Source organism: Oncorhynchus gorbuscha, linkage group LG06 (genome assembly GCF_021184085.1).
Source record: "Oncorhynchus gorbuscha isolate QuinsamMale2020 ecotype Even-year linkage group LG06, OgorEven_v1.0, whole genome shotgun sequence".
Lineage (NCBI taxonomy): Eukaryota > Metazoa > Chordata > Actinopteri > Salmoniformes > Salmonidae > Oncorhynchus > Oncorhynchus gorbuscha.
In genome coordinates this window covers 8,297,800-8,324,329 of record NC_060178.1, presented here as the reverse complement: position 1 = coordinate 8,324,329, position 26,530 = coordinate 8,297,800, and the positions used below count along the sequence as shown (strand labels likewise).

Sequence of the window (26,530 nt, the reverse complement as noted above, 5' to 3'; positions counted from 1 at the left end):
GTACAGTAGATACAGTACAGTAGATACAGTACAGTAGATACAGTACAGTAGGTACAGTACGGTAGATACAGTAGATACAGTACAGTAGATACAGCACAGTAGATACAGTACAGTAGGTACAGTACAGTAGATACAGTACAGTAGGTACAGTACGGTAGATACAGTAGGTACAGTACGGTAGATACAGTACGGTAGATACAGTACAGTAGATACAGTACAGTAGATACAGTAGATACAGTACAGTAGATACAGTACAGTAGGTACAGTACGGTAGATACAGTAGATACAGTACAGTAGATACAGTACAGTAGGTACAGTATGGTAGATACAGTACAGTAGATACAGTACAGTAGATACAGGACAGTAGGTACAGTACGGTAGATACAGTACAGTAGATACAGTAGATACAGTACAGTAGGTACAGTATGGTAGATACAGTACAGTAGATACAGTACAGTAGATACAGGACAGTAGGTACAGTACGGTAGATACAGTAGATACAGTACAGTAGATACAGTACAGTAGGTACAGTACGGTAGATACAGTAGATACAGTACAGTAGGTACAGTACAGTAGGTACAGTACGGTAGATACAGTAGGTACAGTACGGTAGATACAGTACGGTAGATACAGTACAGTAGATACAGTAGATACAGTACAGTAGATACAGTACATTTACATTTACATTTAAGTCATTTAGCAGACGCTCTTATCCAGAGCGACTTACAAATTGGTGCATTCACCTTATGACATCCAGTGGAACAGTCACTTTACAATAGTGCATCTAAATCTTAAGGGGGGGGGTGAGAGGGATTACTTATCCTATCCTAGGTATTCCTTAAAGAGGTGGGGTTTCAGGTGTCTCCGGAAGGTGGTGATTGACTCCGCTGTCCTGGCGTCGTGAGGGAGTTTGTTCCACCATTGGGGGGCCAGGGCAGCGAACAGTTTTGACTGGGCTGAGCGGGAGCTGTACTTCCTCAGTGGTAGGGAGGCGAGCAGGCCAGAGGTGGATGAACGCAGTGCCCTTGTTTGGGTGTAGGGCCTGATCAGAGCCTGGAGGTACTGAGGTGCCGTTCCCCTCACAGCTCCGTAGGCAAGCACCATGGTCTTGTAGCGGATGCGAGCTTCAACTGGAAGCCACTTCCTGTGTGAGGCAGGGTCGTACTCTGCGGATGTTGTAGAGCATGAACCTACAGGAACGGGCCACCGCCTTGATGTTGGTTGAGAACGACAGGGTGTTGTCCAGGATCACGCCAAGGTTCTTGGCGCTCTGGGAGGAGGACACAATGGAGTTGTCAACCATGATGGCAAGATCATGGAACGGGCAGTCCTTCCCCGGGAGGAAGAGCAGCTCCGTCTTGCCGAGGTTCAGCTTGAGGTGGTGATCCGTCATCCACACTGATATGTCTGCCAGACATGCAGAGATGCGATTCGCCACCTGGTCATCAGAAGGGGGAAAGGAGAAGATTAATTGTGTGTCGTCTGCATAGCAATGATAAGAGAGACCATGTGAGTTATGACAGAGCCAAGTGACTTGGTGTATAGCGAGAATAGGAGAGGGCCAAGAACAGAGCCCTGGGGGACACCAGTGGTGAGAGCGCGTGGTGAGGAGACAGATTCTCGCCACGCCACCTGGTAGGAGCGACCTGTCAGGTAGGACGCAATCCAAGCGTGGGCCGCGCCGGAGATGCCCAACTCGGAGAGGGTGGAGAGGACGATCTGATGGTTCACAGTATCGAAGGCAGCCGATAGATCTAGAAGGATGAGAGCAGAGGAGAGAGAGTTAGCTTTAGCAGTGCGGAGCGCCTCCGTGATACACAGGAGAGCAGTCTCAGTTGAATGACTAGTCTTGAAACCTGACTGATTTGGATCAAGAAGGTCATTCAGAGAGAGATAGCGGGAGAGCTGGCCAAGGATGGCACGTTCAAGAGTTTTGGAGAGAAAAGAAAAAAGGGATACTGGTCTGTAATTGTTGACATCGGAGGGATCAGTGTAGGTTTTTTCAGAAGGGTGCAACTCTCGCTCTCTTGAAGACGGAAGGGACGTAGCCAGCAGTCAGGGATGAGTTGATGAGCGAGGTGAGGTAGGGAGAAGGTCTCCGGAAATGGTCTGGAGAAGAGAGGAGGGGATAGGGTCAAGCGGGCAGGTTGTTGGGCGGCCGGCCGTCACGAGACGCGAGACTTCATCTGGAGAGAGAGGGAGAAAGAGGTCAGAGCACAGGGTAGGGCAGTGTGAGCAGAACCAGCGGTGTCGTTTGACTTAGCAAACGAGGATCGGATGTCGTCGACCTTCTTTTCAAAATGGTTGACGAAGTCATCTGCAGAGAGGGAGGAGGGGGGGGGGGAGGAGGATTCAGGAGGGAGGAGAAGGTGGCAAAGAGCTTCCTAGGGTTAGAGGCAGATGCTTGGAATTTAGCGTGGTAGAAAGTGGCTTTAGCAGCAGAGACAGAGGAGGAAAATGTAGAGAGGAGGGAGTGAAAAGGATGCCAGGTCGCAGGGGCGACGGCAGTTTTCCTCCATTTCCGCTCGGCTGCCCGGAGCCCTGTTCTGTGAGCTCGCAATGAGTCATCGAGCCACGGAGCGGGAGGGGAGGACCGAGCCGGCCTGGAGGATAGGGGACATAGAGAGTCAAGGGATGCAGAGAGGGAGGAGAGGAGGGTTGAGGAGGCAGAATCAGGAGATAGGTGGGAGAAGGTTTGAGCGGAGGGAAGAGATGACAGTAGTACAGTAGATACAGTACAGTAGGTACAGTACGGTAGGTACAGTAGATACAGTACAGTAGATACAGTACAGTAGATACAGTACAGTAGGTACAGTAGATACAGTACAGTAGGTACAGTACGGTAGATACAGTACGGTAGATACAGTAGATACAGTACAGTAGATACAGTACAGTAGGTACAGTACGGTAGGTACAGTAGATACAGTACAGTAGACACAGTACAGTAGATACAGTACAGTAGGTACAGTAGATACAGTACAGTAGATACAGTACGGTAGATACAGTACAGTAGATACAGTACAGTAGATACAGTACAGTAGGTACAGTAGATACAGTACAGTAGATACAGTACGGTAGATACAGTAGGTACAGTACGGTAGATACAGTACAGTAGATACAGTACAGTAGGTACAGTAGATACAGTACAGTAGATACAGTACAGTAGATACAGTACAGTAGATACAGTAGGTACAGTACGGTGGATACAGTACAGTAGATACAGTACAGTAGGTACAGTAGATACAGTAGGTACAGTACGGTAGATACAGTACAGTAGATACAGTACAGTAGGTACGGTAGATACAGTACGGTAGATACAGTACAGTAGATACAGTACAGTAGGTACAGTAGATACAGTACAGTAGGTACAGTAGATACAGTACAGTAGGTACAGTAGATACAGTACAGTAGGTACAGTAGATACAGTACAGTAGATACAGTACAGTAGATACAGTACAGTAGATACAGTACAGTAGGTACAGTAGATACAGTACAGTAGATACAGTACAGTAGATACAGTACAGTAGATACAGTACAGTAGATACAGTACAGTAGATACAGTAGGTACAGTAGTACAGTAGATACAGTAGATACAGTAGATACAGTAGGTACAGTACGGTAGATACAGTACAGTAGATACAGTACAGTAGATACAGTAGATACAGTACAGTAGATACAGTACAGTAGATACAGTAGATACAGTATGGTAGATACAGTACAGTAGATACAGTACAGTAGATACAGTAGATACAGTATGGTAGATACAGTACAGTAGATACATTACAGTAGATACAGTACAGTAGATACAGTACAGTAGGTACAGTAGATACAGTACAGTAGATACAGTACAGTAGATACAGTAGATACAGTACAGTAGATACAGTAGATACAGTACAGTAGATACAGTATAGTAGGTACAGTAGACACCATCACTTCAAATGTATGTAGTTCTGTCCTTGAGCTGCTCTTGTCTAATGATGTTCTGTATTATGTAATTCTGTATTAGGTTTCGTGTTATGTATGGACCCCAGGAAGAGTAGCTGCTACTTTTGTAACAGCTAATGGGGATCCTAATAAAATACCCCCAAAAATACCAATACTTAGATCTAGACGTTTGGACTCAATCACATTGTTGTTCAGTCAATTCCAGTTATTTATCTCCTTCTTTTTATGAGAAGAAATTGAGGAGATTTCAAAAGAGCTTCAGATGAATGTTGAAGAGGGAGGCTCCCAAAGCAGGTATCCTCAAGCCCAGAAATCATATAACAATATGTCATTTGGCAGATGCTTTTTATCCAAAGTGACTTACATTAAAGTGAATACATACATCTTCAGTATGTTTGTGATCCCTGTAAGAATTAAATCCACAATCGTGACATTGCTAGCACCAGGCTGTTATCAGCTTTGCCACAAACGACCACAATCAAAGCTGTCATTGATAATCTAACCGGATACTTGACATCTAACCTCTGTGTTTGGGTTCAGGCTGTTGGAGGAGCATGCTGAGGAGGTGGAGAGGGAGAATAAGGAAGTGGAGAGAGAGAAGCAGGAAGTGGAGAGGGAGAAGGAGGAGGTGAAGAGGGAGAAGGAGGAGGTGGAGAGAGAGAAGGAGGAAGTGGAGAGAGAGAAGGAGGAGGTGGAGAGAAGAGAAGGAGGAGGTGGAGAGGGAGAAGGAGGTGGTGAAGACAGAGAAGGAGGAGGTGGAGAGGGAGAGGAGGAGGAGGTGGAGAGGGAAAAGGAGGAGGTGAAGAGAGAGAGAGGGAGAAGGAGGAGAGGTGAAGAGGGAGAAGGAGGAGGTGGAGAGGGAGGAGGTGGAGAGGGAAGACAGGAAGGAAGTGGAGAGAAGGAGGAGGAGGTGGAGAGGGAGAAGGAGGAGGTGAGAGAGAAGGAGGAGGTGGAGAGGGAGAAGGAGGAAGTGGAGAGGGAGAAGGAGGAAGTGGAGAGGAGAGAAGGAGGAAGTGAGAGAGAGAGAAGGAGGAGGTGGAGAGGGAGAAGGAGGAGGTGAAGACAGAGAGAAGGAGGAGGTGGAGAGGGAGAAGGAGGAGGTGAAGAGGGAGAAGGAGGAGGTGAAGACAGAGAAGGAGGAGGTGAAGACAGAGAAGGAGGAAGTGGAGAGAGAGAAGGAGGAAGTGGAGAGGGAGAAGGAGGAGGTGGAGAGGGAGAAGGAGGAGGTGAAGACAGAGAAGGAGGAGGTGGAGAGGGAGAAGGAGGAGGTGGAGAGGGAGAAGGAGGAGGTGGAGAGGGAGAAGGAGGAGGTGAAGACAGAGAAGGAGGAGGTGGAGAGGGAGAAGGAGGAGGTGAAGAGGGAGAAGGAGGAGGTGGAGAGGGAGAAGGAGGAGGTGAAGACAGAGAAGGAGGAGGTGAAGACAGAGAAGGAGGAAGTGGAGAGAGAGAAGGAGGAGGTGGAGAGGGAGAAGGAGGAGGTGAAGACAGAGAAGGAGGAGGTGGAGAGGGAGAAGGAGGAGGTGAAGAGGGAGAAGGAGGAGGTGGAGAGGGAGAGGGAGGAAGTGGAGAGGGAGAAGGAGGAAGTGGAGAGGGAGAAGGAGGAAGTGGAGAGGGAGAAGGAAGAAGTGGGGAGGGAGAAGGAGAAGGTGGAGAGGGAGAAGGAGGAAGTGGAGAGGGAGAAGGAGGAGGTGAAGAGGGAGAAGGAGGAGGTGAAGACAGAGAAGGGGGAGGTGGAGATGGAGAAGGAAGAAGAAGTGGGGAGGGAGAAGGAGAAGGTGGAGAGGGAGAAGGAGGAGGTGGAGAGAGAAAAGGAGGAAGTGGAGAGAGAGAAGGAGGAGGTGAAGAGAGAGAAGGAGAAGGTGAGAGAGAGAAGGAGAAGGTGGAGAGAGAGAAGGAGGAGGTGAAGAGGAGAAGGTGGAATGGAGGAGGTGCTCAGGAAGCAGAAGAACACAGAGAACGAGGCCAAGGCCAGATTCAGTCAGGAGGCATCACGACTCACTGCAGAGAACATGGTGAGTGTGTGTGTGTGGGGGGTGCGGTCGTGCGCCCCAATGTGTGTGCGTTTAATTCACTTGCAATTCACTCCTTATGATACTTAAATGTTATTCCAGGACTTTGAAGAGCAGCTCGACATGAAGGACAGGTTGATAAGGAAGCTGCGAAACCAAATGAAGAGCCTTCAAACATCAGAGGAAGGTAACATGATTGCAACAAGTCATCTACATTTTATCACAGTTGATTCTCAGCTCTCCACTCATTTCCTGTATTTCATTTCATGTGTTATCTTCCTCAGCCAATCAAACACCAGCGCCCACTATTACCAACGAATACCTTGGCATGTTGGAATACAAGAGGGAGGATGAAGCCAAGCTCATTCAATACGTCATTCTGGGTACAACTGTTGTTGTTGGGAGTTATTAGTGCTGGTGTTTTTACTGTTGGAGTTGACACGGTTTGTATTGCTGTCACATGACCACACAAGACTACATGGCCTAAGAAAATAGAACTTCGATGACCAAACAACTAGCTCTCTCGACGATAGTGTGCAGCCCCCTCCACATCTCTATGATTCAGAGGGGTTGGGTTAAATACGGAAGACACATTTCGCTTGAATGCATTCAGTTGTACAACTGACTAGGTACCCTCCTTTCCCTGGCCCATGTTTGGCTCATGTCTAGACCTGAAGTTATGTTCATTATCCACCAAATGGAAGCTCAGACTCTCTTCATGTGGTCCATTAAACTGGCTATCTGGACTTGTCTAGTAAAAAAACACAAATGTTAATTTTCATGGTTGTAAAAGCGTTTTCCGTTGTGTTCATTAAACTGGAACATGTTTGTAACTGTCCTATCCTCCTGTCAGACCTGAAGCCCAGAGGGGTTAACATGATCCCCAACATGGCTGCTCAGCTTCTCTTCATGTGTGTCCATTAAACTGGCTCATGTTTGTAACTGACCTCTACTCTCCTGTCAGACCTGAAGCCCAGAGGAGTTAACATGATCCCCAACATGGCTGCTCAGCTTCTCTTCATGTGTGTCCATTAAACTGGCTCATGTTTGTAACTGACCTCTACTCTCCTGTCAGACCTGAAGCCCAGAGGAGTTAACATGATCCCCAACATGGCTGCTCAGCTTCTCTTCATGTGTGTCCATTAAACTGGCTCATGTTTGTAACTGACCTCTACTCTCCTGTCAGACCTGAAGCCCAGAGGAGTTAACATGATCCCCAACATGGCTGCTCAGCTTCTCTTCATGTGTGTCCATTAAACTGGCTCATGTTTGTAACTGACCTCTACTCTCCTGTCAGACCTGAAGCCCAGAGGAGTTAACATGATCCCCAACATGGCTGCTCAGCTTCTCTTCATGTGTGTCCCTGGCTCATGTTTGACTACCTTACTCTCCTGGAGCCAAGCTCAGAAGTTAACATGATCCCCATCATCAGTCAGGGGTTAAAAAGGTCATCACGGTAAGCTGTGGCAATGTTTTGACAATCCTACTGTCTGTGCTGACATCTTGAAATCTCTACAAATACTAAACAGAGTTTCTTCTTCTTTTTCTACTTGTTCTTCTTCCTCCCTTGGAGGAATGATCGACCTTGTTTATAATGACATGCTCATTCTCTCAGCGCTCACACTCTCAACGTTATTGTGGTTGTTAATAGTGTTGTCGTTGTTGTTGTTTGTTACCTGTCTCAGGATCACCAAGAAGACTTTGAGTTGCTATCGTTCTGGCTGTCCAACATGGAGCCAATCACAGTCTCTCAACATTATTGTGGTTGTTAATAGTGTTGTTGTTGTTTTGTTGTTTGTTACCTGTCTCAGGATCACCAAGAAGACTTTGAGTTGCTATCGTTCTGGCTGTCCAACATGTATCACACTCTCAACGTTATTGTGGTTGTTAATAGTGTTGTTGTTGTTGTTGTATGTTACCTGTCTCAGGATCACCAAGAAGACTTTGAGTTGCTATCGTTCTGGCTGTCCAACATGTATCACACTCTCAACATTATTGTGGTTGTTAATAGTGTTGTTGTTGTTGTTGTTTGTTACCTGTCTCAGGATCACCAAGAAGACTTTGAGTTGCTATCGTTCTGGCTGTCCAACATGTATCACATTCTCAGCTGCCTGAAACAGTACAGTGGAGAAGAGGTGGGTTGTTTCTAGCATCACACCATCACCATCCACAGAGATCCTTATTGTTTTGTGTTCGACACAGAGATTGTAATTGAGATTAAGGAGCCAATTCTATTCCACTCATTTATTTTGTACAGTGTTTTTATTTTAATATATATATTTTTTTAGTTAAGAACAAATTCTTATTTACAAAGTCAGTGTTTAAATTTTTTTTTTTAATTTTTTATTTCACTAGGCAAGTCAGTTAAGAGTAAAATCTTATTTTCAACGACGGCCTACCGGGGAACAGTGGGTTAACTGCCTTGTTCAGGGGGCAGAACGACAGATTTTTACCTTGTCAGCTCGGGGGGATTCTACCTTGCAACCGTTTCGGTTACAAATCCAACACTCTATCCACTAGGCTACGCTGCCGCCCCTGTGAAGTAAATATATCAATTCTTCTTCTTCTCCATCTTCCCATTCTGTAACTGATGTTATTTCTTCTTCTTCTTTGTACATTCTGTCGTAGGAGTTTATGAAACAGAACACTCCGCGTCAGAAGAAGAACTGCTTGCAGAATTTTGACTTGTCTGAACACAGACAGATCTTCAGTGATCTGGCCATCCGTATCTACCACCAGTTTATATCTGTTATGGAGAAGGCTCTTATGCCCATGATCGGTAAGGTTTTCTCTCATAAGATAACATGATATACATTGATGTGTAGTCACTTTCCAATCCATTAAATATCTGTTTACAATAAATTATTTCTATCCTCAAGATTATTATATTTAAAGGTAATAAATAAAGTGTTTCAATCATTTGTCTATTCGTACCTGTTCTATGTAACGAGTGTGTTTACTTGTCTCTGGTTTCCTCCAGTTCCCTGTATGCTGGAGCACGAGAGTCTCCAGGACGTGTCTAGTATGAAACCTACAGGTTTCCGTAAGCGTTCCAGCAGCATCTATGAGGACCAGGAGATCTACACCATCTACTCTCTCCTCCAGCAGCTCAGTCTGTACCACAGCACTATGAGTCAGCACGGCATGGAGGAGGGGCTGGTCAGACAGGTAGGGGGGGGGGGGTCAGACCTAGGTGTCGAAGGTCAGATGGGGATGGGGTCAGACAGGTGGGGAAAGGGGGGTCTGAGGTAGGTGGGGGGGGGCAGACTAGTGGTGATGGGGGTCAGACAAAGTAGGGGTGGGGGGTCAGTGTGTGTGTGTGTGTGTGTGTGTGTGTGTGTGTGTGTGTGTGTGTGTGTGTGTGTGTGTGTGTGTGTGTGTGTGTGTGTGTGTGTGTGTGTGTGTGTGTGTGTGTGTGTGTGTGTGTGTGTGTGTGTGTGTGTGTGTGTGTGTGTGTGTGTGTGTGTATTTGGAAAGGAAAGGAAAGGAGTAAACTCCCTCTTGGGATCAATTGTGGTGTTTCACAGGGATTGATTCTTGGACCTGTGTCATTTCCAGTTTATATTAAACTCATCTAACTGTGTGTATGTGTGTTGTCCAACAGGCTGTGAAACAGACCTTCTTCCTGGTGGGTGCGGACACACTCAACAACATCCTGCTACGCAAAGACATGTGCTCCTGTAGGAAGGGCATGCAGATCAGGTAGGGGACAGAGTGTGTGTGTATCCGCGTGTGTGTGTGTGTTGAACAAGAAGAGAGGAAGGAAAGAGAGAACCAGTAAGGAAGAGAGAACCAGGGAGGAAGAGAGAACCGGAGAGGAAGAGAGAACCGGAGAAGAAGAGAGAACCGGAGAAGAAGAGAGAACCAGGGAGGAAGAGAGAACCAGAGAGGGAGAGAGAACCAGGAAGGAAGAAAGAACCAGAGAGGGAGAGAGAACCAGAGAGGGAGAGAGAACCAGGGAGGGAGAGAGAACCAGGGAGGGAGAGAGAACCAGAGAGGGAGAGAACCAGGGAGGGAGAGAGAACCGGAGAAGAAGAGAGAACCAGGGAGGGAGAGAGAACCAGGGAGGGAGAGAGAACCAGAGAGGGAGACAACCAGGGAGGGAGAGAGAACCAGGAGGGAGAGAGAACCAGGGAGCGAGAGAGAACCAGAGAGGAAGAGAGAACCAGGGAGCGAGAGAGAACGAGAGAAGAGAGAACCAGGGAGGGAGAGAGAACCGGAGAAGAAGAGAGAACCAGGGAGGGAGAGAGAACCATGAAGGAAGAGAGAACCGGAGAAGAAGAGAGAACCAGGGAGCGAGAGAGAACCAGGAAGGGAGAGAGAACCAGGAAGGGAGAGAGAACCATGAAGGAAGAGAGAACCAGGGAGCGAGAGAGAACCAGGGAGCGAGAGACGCCTCCAACTCAATCATCAAGTTTGCGGACGACACAACAGTGGTAGGCTTGATTACCAACAACGACGAGACGGCCTACAGGGAGGAGGTGAGGGCCCTCGGAGTGTGGTGTCAGGAAAATAACCTCACACTCAACGTCAACAAAACTAAGGAGATGATTGTGGACTTCAGGAAACAGCAGAGGGAACACCCCCCTATCCACATCGATGGAACAGTAGTGGAGAGGGTAGCTAGTTTTAAGTTCCTCGGCATACACATCACAGACAAACTGAATTGGTCCACTCACACTGACAGCGTCGTGAAGAAGGCGCAGCAGCGCCTATTCAACCTCAGGAGGCTGAAGAAATTCGGCTTGTCACCAAAAGCACTCACAAACTTCTACAGATGCACAATCGAGAGCATCCTGGCGGGCTGTATCACCGCCTGGTACGGCAACTGCTCCGCCCTCAACCGTAAGGCTCTCCAGAGGGTAGTGAGGACTGCACAACGCATCACCGGGGCAAACTACCTGCCCTCCAGGACACCTACACCACCCGTTGTTACAGGAAGGCCATAAAGATCATCAAGGACATCAACCACCCGAACCACTGCCTGTTCACCCCGCTATCATCCAGAAGGCGAGGTCAGTACAGGTGCATCAAAGCTGGGACCGAGAGACTGAAAAACAGCTTCTATCTCAAGGCCATCAGACTGTTAAACAGCCACCACTAACACTGAGTGGCTGCTGCCAACACACTGTCATTGACACTGACCCAACTCCAGCCATTTTAATAATGGGAATTGATGGGAAATGATGTAAATATATCACTAGCCACTTTAAACAATGCTACCTTATATAATGTTACTTACCCTACATTATTAATCTCATATGCATATGTATATACTGTAATCTACATCATTGACTGCATCCTTATGTAACACATGTATCACTAGCCACTTTAACTATGCCACTTTGTTTACTTTGTCTACACACTCATCTCATATGTATATACTGTACTCAATACCATCTACTGTATGCTGCTCTGTACCATCACTCATTCATATATCCTTATGTACATGTTCCTTATCCCCTTACACTGTGTATAAGACAGTAGTTTTGGAATTGTTAGTTAGATTACTTGTTGGTTATCACTGCATTGTCGGAACTAGAAGCACAAGCATTTCGCTACACTCGCATTAACATCTGCTAACCATGTGTATGTGACAAATAAATTTGATTTGATTTGATTTGAGAGAACCATGAAGGAAGAGAGAACCAGGAAGGGAGAGAGAACCAGGAAGGGAGAGAGAACCAGGAAGGGAGAGAGAACCAGGAAGGGAGAGAGAACCAGGAAGGGAGAGAGAACCAGGAAGGGAGAGAGAACCAGGAAGGGAGAGAGAACCAGGAAGGGAGAGAGAACCAGGAAGGGAGAGAGAACCAGGAAGGGAGAGAGAACCAGGAAGGGAGAGAGAACCAGGAAGGAGAGAGAACCAGGAAGGGAGAGAGAACCAGGAAGGGAGAGAGAACCAGGAAGGGAGAGATGGAAAGCTAAATCCTACTCAACAAACAGTGAAAGTTCCTACAATATGTGTTAGGTAACATAATAACAACGTTTCAGTTACCTGTCTGTGTGTTAGGTAACATAATAACAACGTTTCAGTTACCTGTCTGTGTGTTAGGTAACATAATAACAACGTTTCAGTTACCTGTCTGTGTTTTAGGTAACATAATAACAACGTTTCAGTTACCTGTCTGTGTGTTAGGTAACATAATAACAACGTTTCAGTTACCTGTCTGTGTGTTAGGTAACATAATAACAACGTTTCAGTTACCTGTCTGTGTTTTAGGTAACATAATAACAACGTTTCAGTTACCTGTCTGTGTGTTAGGTAACATAATAACAACGTTTCAGTTACCTGTCTGTGTGTTAGGTAACATAATAACAACGTTTCAGTTACCTGTCTGTGTTTTAGGTAACATAATAACAACGTTTCAGTTACCTGTCTGTGTTTTAGGTAACATAATAACAACGTTTCAGTTACCTGTCTGTGTGTTAGGTAACATAATAACAACGTTTCAGTTACCTGTCTGTGTGTTAGGTAACATAATAACAACGTTTCAGTTACCTGTCTGTGTGTTAGGTAACATAATAACAACGTTACCTGTTCAGTAACATTACCTTTCAGTTACCTGTCTGTGTTTTAGGTAACATAATAACAACGTTTCGTTACCTTCAGGTAACATAATAACAACGTTTCAGTTACCTGTCTGTGTGTTAGGTAACATAATAACAACGTTTCAGTTACCTGTCTGTGTGTTAGGTAACATAATAACAACGTTTCAGTTACCTGTCTGTGTGTTAGGTAACATAATAACAACGTTTCAGTTACCTGTCTGTGTGTTAGGTAACATAATAACAACGTTTCAGTTACCTGTCTGTGTGTTAGGTAACATAATAACAACGTTTCAGTTACCTGTCTGTGTGTTAGGTAACATAATAACAACGTTTCAGTTACCTGTCTGTGTGTTAGGTAACATAATAACAACGTTTCAGTTACCTGTCAGTTACCTGTCTGTGTTTTAGGTAACATAATAACAACGTTTCAGTTACCTGTCTGTGTGTTAGGTAACATAATAACAACGTTTCAGTTACCTGTCTGTGTGTTAGGTAACATAATAACAACGTTTCAGTTACCTGTCTTTGTGTTAGGTAACATAATAACAACGTTTCAGTTACCTGTCTGTGTGTTAGGTAACATAATAACAACGTTTCAGTTACCTGTCTGTGTTTTAGGTAACATAATAACAACGTTTCAGTTACCTGTCTGTGTGTTAGGTAACATAATAACAACGTTTCAGTTACCTGTCTGTGTGTTAGGTAACATCAGTTATAACAACGTTTCAGTTACCTGTCTGTGTTTTAGGTAACATAATAACAACGTTTCAGTTACCTGTCTGTGTGTTAGGTAACATAATAACAACGTTTCAGTTACCTGTCTGTGTGTTAGGTAACATAATAACAACGTTTCAGTTACCTGTCTGTGTTTTAGGTAACATAATAACAACGTTTCAGTTACCTGTCTGTGTTTTAGGTGTAACATAGTTAACTGTCGTTTTTTAACATCAGTTACCTGTCTGTGTTTTAGGTAACATAATAACAACGTTTCAGTTACCTGTCTGTGTTTTAGGTAACATAATAACAACGTTTCAGTTACCTGTCTGTGTGTTAGGTAACATAATAACAACGTTTCAGTTACCTGTCTGTGTTTTAGGTAACATAATAACAACGTTTCAGTTACCTGTCTGTGTTTTAGGTAACATAATAACAACGTTTCAGTTACCTGTCTGTGTGTTAGGTAACATAATAACAACGTTTCAGTTACCTGTCTGTGTTTTAGGTAACATAATAACTGTCGTTTCAGTTACCTGTCTGTGTTTTAGGTAACATAATAACCGTTGTCAGGTTAACATCAGTCACCTGTGTGTTAGGTAACATAATAACAACGTTTCAGTTACCTGTCTGTGTTTTAGGTAACATAATAACAACGTTTCAGTTACCTGTCAATGTGTTTTAGGTAACATAATAACAACGTTTCAGTTACCTGTCTGTGTGTTAGGTAACATAATAACAACGTTTCAGTTACCTGTCTGTGTTTTAGGTAACATAATAACAACTAATTTCAGTTACCTTGTTTCTGTGTTGTTTAGGTAACATAATAACAATTTTTTCAGTTACCTGTCTGTGTGTTAGGTAACATAATAACAAGTTTCAGTTACCTGTCTGTGTTTCCATTTGAATTAGGTAACATAATAACAACGTTTCAGTTACCTGTCTGTAACATAATTTTAGGTAACATAATAACAACGTTTCAGTTACCTGTCTGTGTGTTAGGTAACATCAACAGGTTTCAGTTACCTGTCTGTGTGTTCCAGGTAACATAATAACAACGTTTCAGTTACCTGTCTTTGTGTTGCAGGTACCACAGTAATAAACAACAGGTTTCAGTTACCTGTCTGTGTGTTCAGGTAACATAATAAACAACGTTTCAGTTACCTGTTTGTGTTTTCCAGGTGTAACATCAGTTACCTGTCTGTGTTTTCCAGGTGTAACATCAGTTACCTGTCTGTGTTTTCCAGGTGTAACATCAGTTACCTGTCTGTGTTTTCCAGGTGTAACATCAGTTACCTGTCTGTGTTTTCCAGGTGTAACATCAGTTACCTGTCTGTGTTTTCCAGGTGTAACATCAGTTACCTGTCTGTGTTTTCCAGGTGTAACATCAGTTACCTGTCTGTGTTTTCCAGGTGTAACATCAGTTACCTGTCTGTGTTTTCCAGGTGTAACATCAGTTACCTGTCTGTGTTTTCCAGGTGTAACATCAGTTACGTGTCTGTGTTTTCCAGGTGTAACATCAGTTACCTGTCTGTGTTTTCCAGGTGTAACATCAGTTACCTGTCTTTGTTTTCCAGGTGTAACATCAGTTACGTGTCTGTGTTTTCCAGGTGTAACATCAGTTACCTGTCTGTGTTTTCCAGGTGTAACATCAGTTACCTGTCTGTGTTTTCCAGGTGTAACATCAGTTACCTGTCTGTGTTTTCCAGGTGTAACATCAGTTACCTGTCTGTGTTTTCCAGGTGTAACATCAGTTACCTGTCTGTGTTTTCCAGGTGTAACATCAGTCACCTGGAGGCGTGGCTAAAGGAGAAAGACCTAGAGCAGGGTACTATGGCTACTCTGAAGCCTCTGTGTCAGGCTGCCTGGCTACTGCAGGTCAACAAGACCACTGATGACGACATCAAAGACATCACAGAGCAATGCTCAGAACTCAGCCCTGTACAGGTACCGAAGCGGCAGGTAGCCTGGCGGTGACGTGCGTTGTGCCAGATCGCTGGTTCAAATCCCCTAGAAAAAAATCTGCCGATGTGCCCTTGAGCAAGGCACTTAACCCTAATTGCTCCTGTAAGTCGTGGTCCTTCTGTAGCTCAGTTGGTAGAGCATGGCGCTTGTAACGCCAGGGTAGTGGGTTCGATCCCGGGATGACGTAGAATGTATGCACACATGACATCTTTGGATGCGTCTGCTAAATGGCATATATTATTATTATTATTAAGTCGCTCTGGATAAGAGCATCTGCTGAAATGTAATCGAAAGCTTGTTTAAATGAATCTTGTTTACCGCCCTGTTCTAGATTGTCAAGATTTTGAACTCTTACACGCCCACTGATGATTTTGAGAAAAGGGTAGCACCGTCGTTCGTCCGCAAAATTCAGGTAAATCTCGATCCTATGACAAGGATCAGGAGCACCTGCTTTTTACACAGTTTGAATTATTATTACATTTGAATTACTAGAAATGATATCATTTTAATCACAACGTCTCCATGAACTACATCTATGAAAGTAATTTATTTCCCTTGTCCCCAGGGCTTGCTCCAAGACCGTGAGGGGGGATCCTCCCAGCTGATGCTGGATACCCAGTATCATTTCCAAGTCACCTTCCCCTTCACCCCGTCCTCTCAGGCCCTGGAGCTACTGGAGATACCATCTAGCCTCAGACTGGGCTTCCTCACCAGGATATAACCTCTAACCCCTGACCTCTGACCCCTTCACCCTGTCCTCTCAGGCCCTGGAGCTACTGCAGATACCATCCTGATCTAAGGTCATTCTCAGACTGGGCTTACCTCACCGGAGGGAGGATCTAACCTCTGACCCCTGACTAGAGAAGCGGTCCAGTAACCTAAAGGTGGCTGGTTTTTAATCCCAGTGATGACAGGGGAAAAGCTGTCAGAAGAGGAAGTTGCCGCTTTCTACTAGAGTCTAAGGTGGTTCCGACTGCCATTGTGTCCTTGAGCAAGGCACTCCTAACCAACCAATCAATCAATCAATTAATCAAATGTATTTATGAAGCTCTTTTACATCAGCCGATGTCACAAAGTGCTGTACAGAAACCCAGCCTAAAACCCCCAAACAGCAAAAGCAATGCAGATGTAGAAGCACGGTGGCTCCATTCATCGAGCCACGGAGCGGGAGGGAGGACCCGCCTCGGCTGTCAAAGGGATGCCGGGTTCCTCCATGCTGCTCTAAAACCAACCTTTTACAATCATCACAGTAATTATGGATTCAAATACAGTTTGATAGAAATATTAAGATGACTCCTGACGAATGTCTGATGTACAGCAAAAAATGCAGATGCTGTGATTTGCAGACGGAGTGATTTTCTAAAGCTTGGCAGTATAACGAGAAACCTTACTTTCTCAGTTCAGATGAGATGACGAATGTGAACTGTGTTGTTTTTAAAAATATTGTCTGTGTAAATTGAGAATGTGACCACTCAATGTTATTGAGTATCATGCACAGTAAATAAAACATGGCTTGTTTTTTGTTTTTAAGATACTTTTTTGTTTAGATAAATGGGGGGTGTTATGCCACATATAAGTATTTCATATTTAAATGATAAAAACATGTGCCTAAAATGAATTCTATGGATGAAATATTGTATTAGTTGTTAATGATTCTATTTGTAAGGATTTATTTTTTTACACAACTGCAAATTTATATACAGGAGCACTTTAGACCTGCAAATGATACAGTAGGACCAGGGTTAGTCCAAACCTCTCTTTGATACAGTAGGACCAGGGTTGGTCCAAACCTCTCTTTGATACAGTAGGACCAGGGTTAGTCCAAACCTCTCATTTGATACAGTAGGACCAGGGTTGGTCCAAACCTCTCTTTGATACAGTAGGACCAGGGTTAGTCCAAACCTCTCTTTGATACAGTAGGACCAGGGTTAGTCCAAACCTCTCTTTGATACAGTAGGACCAGGGTTGGTCCAAACCTCTCTTTGATACAGTAGGACCAGGGTTAGTCCAAACTTCTATTTTTTAACTTCATTTACAACATTAATGGTCATGGCTGTTTAGAGGCAGCTTCCCTACTAGAGGCAGCTTCCCTACTAGAACCGCTTTCCTACTAGAGGCAGCTTCCCTACTACTAGAGGCAGCTTCCCTACTACTAGAGGCAGCTTCCCTACTAATAGAGGCAGCTTCCCTACTAGAGGCAGCTTCCCTACTAGAGGCAGCTTCCCTACTAGAGGTAGCTTCTCTACTAGAGGCAGCTTCCCTACTACTAGAGGCAGCTTCTCCAAAGCTTCCTCTTTAGAGGCATACAGAGGCAGACTACAGAGGCAGTCCTAAAGAGGCAGCTTCCCTTAGAGGAATACAGAGGCACCAGAGGTTAGCTTCTCCAAAGGCCTCCCTACTAGAGGTAGCTTCCACTAGGCACCAGAGGTTGGTCCAAGAGGCAGCTTCTTTGACTACGGTAGAGGCAGCTTCCCTACTAATAGAGGCAGCTTCCCTACTAGAGGCAGCTTCATTTACTAGAGGCATTAATGCTTCTCTACTAGAGGCAGCTTCCCTACTACTAGAGGCAGCTTCTCTAATAGAGGCAGCTTCCCTACTAGAGGCAGCTTCTCTACTAGAGGCAGCTTCCCTACTACTAGAGGCAGCTTCTCTAATAGAGGCAGCTTCCCTACTAGAGGAAGCTTCCCTATTAGAGGCAGCTTCCCTACTAGAGGTAGCTTCTCTACTAGAGGCAGCTTCCCTACTAGAGGTAGCTTCCCTACTAGAGGCAGCTTCCCTACTAGAGGCAATTTCCCTACTAGAGGCAGCTTCCCTACTAGAGGCAGCTTCCCTACTAGAGGCAGCTTCCCTACTAGAGGCAGCTTCCCTACTAGAGGCAGCTTCCCTACTACTAGAGGCAGCTTCCCTACTAGAGGCAGCTTCCCCTACTAGAGGCAATTTCCCTACTAGAGGCAGCTTCCCTACTACTAGAGGCAGATTCCCTACTACTAGAGGCAGCTTCCCTATTAGAGGCAGCTTCCCTACTAGAGGCAACTTCCCTACTAGAGGCAACTTCCCTACTAGAGACAGCTTCCCTACTAGAGGCAGCTTCCCTACTAGAAAACTGAGAGATCATCTTTTATCTGACGTCATGACAGCTGAATCAGCTGCGAGCCTTCAGTTTGCAAAGAGCCTTTTTGCCGCCCCGACGCTGCTCTGACAACGTGAATATATGAGATTTTCCATAAACCCTGAAATGGCTACACAGGAGGTTCAACCGAATGAGACTCTCACTAACCTAAAAGCAGAATCGGATACGTTGAAAACGAAGCTGGAGGACGAAAGAGCGAAACTGCACGATGTCGAACGTGAGTGGTGCTGAAAATGAGAGAGGAGATGGGAAGGGAAGGCCCCGCAAATGAAAACATAATCTGCCTTCCAAATACGATTGCATGACACATGTAAACACGACCATAATATTAGAATGTATATATATAATAGATATATATTGTGAATTTGTCATATTGCTATTATTTGGCCACAGTGCATTGAATCGGTCATTTGAAGAAAATGCATTATTTTTTTGCATAATTTGTAAATGGTTTATTTGTAGCCATTTGCTCGTCCAAGTTTTATTTTTTGTACTTGTCGGATTTGTTCAGATGACAAGATGAATAGAATGGCTATGTGTCTATTTCCATCTGCAATTGCACATATAGCCTAGGCTGTGGTTGAGATTCCCCTGTATCTACCATAGACACTCACACGCACCGTTTTATTATAGCCCAGCCCAGATGGCGGTTTGTACCATTATTCATATTCATCCGTGATTTATGCTTGGCTGGTCGATCTGGTTGAGATCAGAGAGATTAATGTAACATCTCTAACCGTTTACTGCACTTTCATCCCCAACACGATGAGATGGATTACGGTAACCACAGGCAAACGTCGGGATTTTTGTCCCTATAACAACAGTACACTAACGATAGCTAATGCTAGTCCCCTATAATGTACCACTCTAGATTAGTTAGATTGATCCCTGCAACTTTTGATTGATCCCCTGCAACATTAGATTGATACAACAATGCCCTAATGTCGGATATTGGTCCATAATGTACCACTTTAAAGTAGGATCTTGGTCCCTACAACAGTACACTAATGTATGATATTGCTCCCTACTCCCTACTACAGTACACTAATTTAGGATCTTGGTCCCTAATACCTACAACAGTACACTAATTTAGAATCTTGGTCCCTACAACAGTACACTAACGTAGGATATTGGTCCCTACTACAGTACACTAATTTAGGATCTTGGTCCCTACAACAGTACACTAACGTAGGATATTGGTCCCTACTACAGTACACTAACCTAGGATCTTGGTCCCTAATCCCTACAACAGTACACTAACCTAGGATCTTGGTCCCTACTACAGTACACTAACATAGGATCTTGGTCCCTACAACAGTACACTAACCTAGGATCTTGGTCCCTACTACAGTACACTAACGTAGGATATTGGTCCCTACTACAGTACACTAACGTAGGATATTGGTCCCTACTACAGTACACTAACGTAGGATCTTGGTCCCTACTACAGTACACTAACCTAGGATCTTGGTCCCTACTACAGTACACTAACCTAGGATCTTGGTCCCTACTACAGTACACTAACGTAGGATCTTGGTCCCTACTACAGTACACTAACGTAGGATATTGGTCCCTACTACAGTACACTAACGTCGGATCTTGGTCCCTACAACAGTACACTAACGTAGGATCTTGGTCCCTACTACAGTTCACTAACGTAGGATCTTGGTCCCTACTACAGTACAGTAACATAGGATCTTGGTCCATAATCCCTACTACAGTACAGTAACATAGGATCTTGGTCCCTACTACAGTCCACCAGGTGGCAGAGAAAGTGGATGGACTGGGCCAATTTATCATGAAGACCCGGCGTACTCTGAAGGGACATGGCAACAAAGTTCTCTGCATGGACTGGTGTAAGGACAAGAGGAGGATCGTCAGCTCATCACAGGTGAGTGTTGGATTATTGTACAATTTTCCTCAAATCCTAAACAGATGCATTCATGCCAGTCATCACTCTAGGCGGTCACTGTCCATGGTGCTGAAATGGATTGTAAAGCTTGTCATCAGGGAATTTGAGGTTTGGTAAGGTCCTCCTAAACAGATGCATTCATGCCAGTCGTCACCCTTGATATACTTATGGTCCATAGCGCAGATTGTTTTGGGGGGTGGGTGGGGGGGTTGTTTCAGCTAATATGCACTGCTTTCAGTGGTTCAAATGAATGCCATATTTTGTTGGAAATGTAGAGAATCTTACGCTTGTGTGCTACTTCTAATGTTTTTATCTTTTTTAACTTATCTTCAGGATGGGAAAGTGATTGTATGGGATGCCTTCACCACTAACAAGGTAGGGGATCTTTCTTCTCCCTCCATAAACAGTACGGCAGGGTAGCCTGGGGTGACAGGGTAGCCTAGTGGTTAGAGCGTTGGACTAGTAACCGGAAACCCCCAAGCTGACAAAGTACAAATCTATCATTCTGCCCCTGAACAAAGCAGTTAACCCACTGTTCCTAGGCCGTCATTGAAAATAAGAATTTGTTCTTAACTGACTTGACTAGTTAAATAAAAGTAAAATAAAAAATAAAATAAAGGCTATAGAATTGACTGGTTGGAGAAATAGTAACACTTCTGTAGTTCTTTGAGCTGATATTTAGTGTACGTTCCTAATGGCGCCCTATTCCCTACATAGTGCACTACTTTTTGACTAGTGCCCTATTGACCCTAGTCAAAAGTAGTGCACTATATTTGTATTTATTTGACCTTTGAGTCCCATTTAAACCAAGGTCTCTTTTGCGAGGGAGTCCTGCATCTTACATAACAAACACAGTCCCGGAAGTACATTTGTTATCGGTTTTTATAGCAAGTTTTATTTTAAGCCTTTCCTTAGAAGCGTGCCAACATTGGGAATAAGAAGACACAATATTTCCTTGGCAGATTTGAATTCTGTTGTTGTTGTTGTTGTGGTTGCTTATTTCTGTAAGCAGGAAGTTTCCCCACTGAGTTTGATGATGTCATGGTGTTGAAGTCTCCCTCGTGTATTTGAGATGGATAACATTGCAGTTGTGCAGAATCACTGATCAAATCACCTTGCATACAAAACAACTATTGTGTGATCAAGATCAGAGATTCAGCGCCTCGTCGCCTTGATAAATACTTATGCCCTCAAACATGCCAATTCTTTTCTAGGAGCACGCGGTGACCATGCCATGCACCTGGGTGATGGCCTGTGCCTACGCCCCCTCTGGATGTGCAGTAGCCTGTGGGTAAGTCCCTATACTCCTGGGTGTGCAGTAGCCTGTGTGTAAGTCCCTATACTCCTGGGTGTGCAGTAGCCTGTGGGTAAGTCCCTATACTCCTGGGTGTGCAGTAGCCTGTGGGTAAGTCCCTATACACCTGGGTGTGCAGTAGCCTGTGGGTAAGTCCCTATACTCCTGGGTGTGCAGTAGCCTGTGGGTAAGTCCCTATACTCCTGGGTGTGCAGTAGCCTGTGGGTAAGTCCCTATACTCCTGGGTGTGCAGTAGCCTGTGGGTAAGTCCCTATACTCCTGGGTGTGCAGTAGCCTGTGGGTAAGTCCCTATACTCCTGGGTGTGCAGTAGCCTGTGGGTAAGTCCCTATACTCCTGGGTGTGCAGTAGCCTGTAGGTAAGTCCCTATACTCCTGGGTGTGCAGTAGCCTGTAGGTAAGTCCCTGAACTCCACCCAGATGCTCAGTTTCTCCACTGTGCCACTGTGCTTCTCCTCCCCTTTGGGGTCTATGCCCGGTTACTGTAACACACAACTGTTGACGTTAAAAACGTTATAAATAACATTTGATTGATCGATTGATTGGATTTCAGTGGTCTGGACAACAAGTGCTCTGTGTACCCTCTGTCCTTGGACAAGAATGAGAACCTGGCAGCGAAGAAGAAGTCTGTCGCCATGCACACCAACTACTTATCTGCCTGTAGCTTCACTAACTCAGACATGCAGGTTAGACGAGACACCTCTTCATCTTCTTCCTTCGTCTGATGTAATGATTATTTGTTGTACATTTGTAGATTTTGTTATCGTCTTTATCAAGGTTTCTGTATTCGTTCCTTTCTATAACTCATTGAGTTACTTGAATACTGCTAAATCAGTTGACTTTCCTATAGCAGATAAATGATGGGGAATCACAGCCTGTCATACTGTACTGTACTTCTACGCATGTTTAATAATTCACAACAGTCAAATGTTCCCCATTGGATATAGTTAGTCACATGCTTTAGCCTCGGCCAAGACTCTTCTATTTATGGGTCCGTGTCAGAGAATTCTGAATTCTGAATTCTGAACAATGGTTTTACTCTGACCCTGCTATTGGTAGTAGTGTGGTTGTACTTTGCTCTCTGGGAGCCGTTTTCCCTGACGTATTCAATATAGAACCTGCAGTGACAATTATTTTTAGTCCTGAAATTAGACTAATATAGGGTTTGTGAAACCAGTCCTGGATGTAGATTTATGGGGTGAATCATAATAATAATAATAATAATAATAATATCCTAACCTTAAGTCTAATTTTCATTGAAATTCAATGGATGACTCAGTGGCAGTTAGTATTGTGTTGCGATCCCAAGATGCAGTTTGTGACGAACCCCTTGTCTTCCAGATCCTGACGTCGAGCGGAGACGGAACCTGTGCATTATGGGATGTGGAGAGTGGTCAGCTGTTACAGAGTTTCCATGGACACGCCGCCGATGTTCTATGTCTCGACCTAGCTCCTTCTGAGACCGGCAACACCTTCGTCTCTGGAGTGAGGAGACAACTAGTAGTATTTCACTTAGTCTCACAATGACAAATTGTGAGAGAAAAAAAAAACCCAGCATGACTGCTCCTATAAGTCTTCTTTCTCCCTCCTCTTTTCACTTAAAAAAATATATATATAAACAAAAAAATATATACAACATTCCTTTCATATTTTTATTTTATTTTATTCCAAGAGATAGATTTTAAATGATAAACAGAAACAGATGAAAGGACACCATAGTGATGAAATAGTTGCGGGCTTGAGATTCCCTCCCTTGCCTCTAGGGGGCATGTGTGGTCCAGACGGCAGAGAGACTGTGTTGCATTTGACATAATGTTGATTGGTTTTCTACTTTTATTTAACCCTGAAATGCCCTTGAGGTTAAACCCTCTTTTGTGAGGGCGACCTGTTAAAAAAAGGTCAGCATTAATGTGTGAATCCAGAATCCTCTTATGTGTGTCTCATGCAGGGCTGTGACAAGAAGGCCAACGTATGGGACATGCGCTCAGGCCAGTGCATCCAGTCCTTCGAAACCCACGAATCAGACATCAACAGCGTCAGGTGAGGTCACAAGATATGACTTTATTCAAAGCGACTTATAGCACTTGTCAACACTGGCAGTGACGTGTATGAAATGTTAAGTGGGAGTACTATTATTATTATATTATATTATATATTACTCTACCCTCCCGTTTGCGTGGGTTTCTTATATTACCTGGCGTTTGTCTCCTGCCTTGGCACCAGGTACTACCCCAGTGGAGATGCATTTGCCTCAGGCTCCGATGACGCTACAGTAAGGCATCATCCATATAATTTACTGCTTGATCACATGTTGATCGCATGTTGATCACATGTTAATCGCATGTTGATCGCATGTTGATCACATGTTAATCGCATGTTGATCACATGTTGATCGCATGTTGATCACATGTTGCCTTTCTATGTCAAAGTTCACAAAGTCATTTCTTCGTAGAAAATAATAATAATAATTTACCCCATTTGCGGAAAAAAAGACATCTAAACATTAACAAGCATTGTTTGTTTCAGTGTCGTCTCTATGACCTGAGGGCAGACAGAGAAGTGGCCATTTATTCCAAAGAGAGCATCATATTTGGTGCCTCCAGTGTTGACTTCTCTCTCAGTGGTAAGACGCAAAACCCTTAGGGATCGAGTCAATCCATAGCGAATAAAGCCCTTATTCTACTCGCCACATAAAACATATGATTTCACTGATCAATTCCACTAATTAAACCCATAATGATTTGCACTAAATTAAATTCATGTTATTTGCTGTTGAATAACAATAGCTTCCTTTCACATGAACCTTGTCATCAAAAATTATGTGTTACGTTTCTATTGGTTGAAAGAGGACATGTTTTCTCTTCTCCAGGCCGGCTACTGTTCGGTGGCTACAACGACTACACCATCAACGTGTGGGATGTCTTGAAGGGGACGAGGGTGTCCATCCTGTTTGGACACGAGAACCGTGTCAGCACTCTGCGTCTGTCTCCTGACGGAACAGCCTTCTGCTCGGGGTCATGGGACCACACTCTCAGGGTGAGGGATAGGGGTTATCACCTGGGTTACCTTCCCAAAAGGACCACACTCTCAGGGTGAGGGATAGGGGTTATCACCTGGGTTACCTTCCCAAAAGGACCACACTCTCAGGGTGAGGGATAGGGGTTATCACCTGGGTTACCTTCCCAAAAGGACCACACTCTCAGGGTGAGGGATAGGGGTTATCACCTGGGTTACCTTCCCAAAAGGACCACACTCTCCGGGTGAGGGATAGGGGTTATCACCTGAGTTACCTTCCCAAAAGGACCACACTCTCCGGGTGAGGGATAGGGGTTATCACCTGGGTTACCTTCCCAAAAGGACCACACTCTCCGGGTGAGGGATAGGGGTTATCACCTGGGTTATATTCCCAAAAGGACCACACACAAAATGTTGCACATTCACAGAAAGTCACTTTCACATCTAAAACAGAAATAGATTTCAAAAGGGGTTCTGAAAGACACCCACCGAAAGTTGGCAAGCAACTAATAAGAGGGTTATAAGAGACACACAATGAATACGCACAACATTTACCTCAGAGGTAAAACTAAAGGAAAGCAACCCACTCCAATTTAGGATAGGGAGTAAAATGAATATGGAGCCAAACAAACAAGGGGAAAAAACAAAACTATTTTTGGCTAACTAAAGTGGAAGCGCTAATCTGAGGGTGTAGCTTTACCAACATATCCTCTCTAGCTGATGCACTGGGCCAGCGGGTCCTAACGACCTGCTGGTTCCAGCACAGGTGAAACTCATCCTGACTAACGAGATCACTCTATGGGCCAGCACAGGTGAAACACATCCTGACTAACGAGGTGACTCCAATCAGTGTGCTAAAGCTAACATGCTAACCAACCTAGAACCTGTAACACCTGCTAATGTTTGTCTTATCCTAGTTTCTTCTTCTTCGTCTTTTTGTCTTTCACTGATGCCCGTGCCCTCTCCATTCTATTTCATTAGAACAGCATCATTTATTACTTTTGGTCCATAATTTATATAATTGTCAATTTTTTTTTTTAAACATTTCAGTAATTTTATATTTCTATTTTTCAATTTTAGATCTGGGCTTAAAGAAGAGGAAAATGACACAGAAGAGGGGGAAAAACAGTGAAAAGTGAATTCCGTGGTAGATAGATCGAGCCAGTTGTACATAAAAGACAGACATGTTCCACTCTGCTTGAGTACAATCATAGACGTCATAAACTATGGCGACAGATTTTTCAATGCGAATATTCTAAAAATCCGCATGAAGAAAATAGAAAATATACATTTTCCCCACCAGGGGGGATTCCGCCAAATTGACTTGGATGGATAAAAAATAAAATAAATTAGTGCGTGATGACGTAGTGCACACTATGTACTTTTTAGCTTAAGTTTTCATGTACTGAATAAATGAAATCTACAGTTCAATGTGTTTCCGTCTTATTTTCAACTCTACTGATTTGTTTTGTTACAACAACAAATGAAACTTGCGTTAAATAGCAAATGTGTCTCCTCAGATCGCGGATACAGTGCGGTTAGGCTAGTTTACGGGATGAGATTATTATGGATAAGAGCGAGAATATTTTAACATGTCATCATGTCTCCAGAATAAGACCCTCGATATTTATTGGAAAGTAGCATCAAGCTCATCACCGTGCACTTTCACGAGACAGTGAAGTTATTTTATTTAATCTGTAGCCTAATAAACTACCTAGCTAACATGATGCTCAGATGACAGACACTAGATAACACCTAGCTAACATGATGTTCACATGACAGACACTAGATAACACCTAGCTAACATGATGTTCAGATGACAGACACTAGATAACACCTAGCTAACATGATGTTCAGATGACAGACACTAGATAACACCTAGCTAACATGATGTTCAGATGACAGACACTAGATAACACCTAGCTAGGTGTTCAAAATGTTTTGTACACGCAGTGTATGTGTGTACATTGTACAGTCAA

The 26,530-nt window shown here is 44.2% G+C and overlaps 3 protein-coding genes across 3 annotated transcripts; all 3 read left to right on the top strand.

Annotated features, from left to right (window-relative positions):
* The first annotated feature begins 5,864 nt into the window (after positions 1–5,864).
* LOC124037380 (unconventional myosin-Vc-like) lies at positions 5,865–7,309 on the top strand. The gene is made up of 4 exons (XM_046352083.1): positions 5,865–5,957; positions 6,057–6,141; positions 6,239–6,337; positions 6,919–7,309. Exons 1-4 carry the CDS (start codon positions 5,865–5,867, stop codon positions 6,987–6,989), a joined length of 348 nt encoding a protein of 115 aa, XP_046208039.1. The 3' UTR covers positions 6,990–7,309.
* A 65-nt stretch (positions 7,310–7,374) lies between these two features.
* LOC124037379 (unconventional myosin-Vc-like) lies at positions 7,375–15,903 on the top strand. Its single transcript, XM_046352082.1, has 8 exons — positions 7,375–7,410; positions 8,000–8,089; positions 8,583–8,733; positions 8,935–9,122; positions 9,559–9,656; positions 14,993–15,164; positions 15,514–15,594; positions 15,748–15,903. Exons 2-8 carry the CDS (start codon positions 8,045–8,047, stop codon positions 15,901–15,903), a joined length of 891 nt encoding a protein of 296 aa, XP_046208038.1. The 5' UTR covers positions 7,375–7,410; positions 8,000–8,044.
* Positions 15,904–18,264: 2,361 nt separating this feature from the next.
* Positions 18,265–25,982, top strand: gnb5a (guanine nucleotide binding protein (G protein), beta 5a). The gene is made up of 11 exons (XM_046351601.1): positions 18,265–18,529; positions 20,067–20,203; positions 20,558–20,599; positions 21,439–21,515; positions 22,090–22,222; positions 22,878–23,021; positions 23,485–23,576; positions 23,760–23,808; positions 24,063–24,159; positions 24,406–24,572; positions 25,632–25,982. Exons 1-11 carry the CDS (start codon positions 18,394–18,396, stop codon positions 25,641–25,643), a joined length of 1,086 nt encoding a protein of 361 aa, XP_046207557.1. The 5' UTR covers positions 18,265–18,393; the 3' UTR covers positions 25,644–25,982.
* The last annotated feature ends 548 nt before the right edge of the window (positions 25,983–26,530 follow it).

Coding starts and splice junctions, on each gene's coding strand:
- LOC124037380 (XM_046352083.1), top strand. CDS start 5,865: ATGGAGGAGGTGCTCAGGAAGCAGAAGAACACAGAGAACGAGGCCAAG. Junction 6,142..6,238: donor CCTTCAAACATCAGAGGAAG/GTAACATGATTG, acceptor TATCTTCCTCAG/CCAATCAAACACCAGCGCCC. Junction 6,338..6,918: donor CATTCAATACGTCATTCTGG/GTACAACTGTTG, acceptor CTCTCCTGTCAG/ACCTGAAGCCCAGAGGAGTT.
- LOC124037379 (XM_046352082.1), top strand. CDS start 8,045: ATGTATCACATTCTCAGCTGCCTGAAACAGTACAGTGGAGAAGAG. Junction 8,734..8,934: donor GGCTCTTATGCCCATGATCG/GTAAGGTTTTCT, acceptor GGTTTCCTCCAG/TTCCCTGTATGCTGGAGCAC. Junction 9,123..9,558: donor AGGAGGGGCTGGTCAGACAG/GTAGGGGGGGGG, acceptor GTTGTCCAACAG/GCTGTGAAACAGACCTTCTT.
- gnb5a (XM_046351601.1), top strand. CDS start 18,394: ATGAGATTTTCCATAAACCCTGAAATGGCTACACAGGAGGTTCAACCG. Junction 23,577..23,759: donor TCAGACATCAACAGCGTCAG/GTGAGGTCACAA, acceptor CCTTGGCACCAG/GTACTACCCCAGTGGAGATG. Junction 23,809..24,062: donor CAGGCTCCGATGACGCTACA/GTAAGGCATCAT, acceptor TGTTTGTTTCAG/TGTCGTCTCTATGACCTGAG.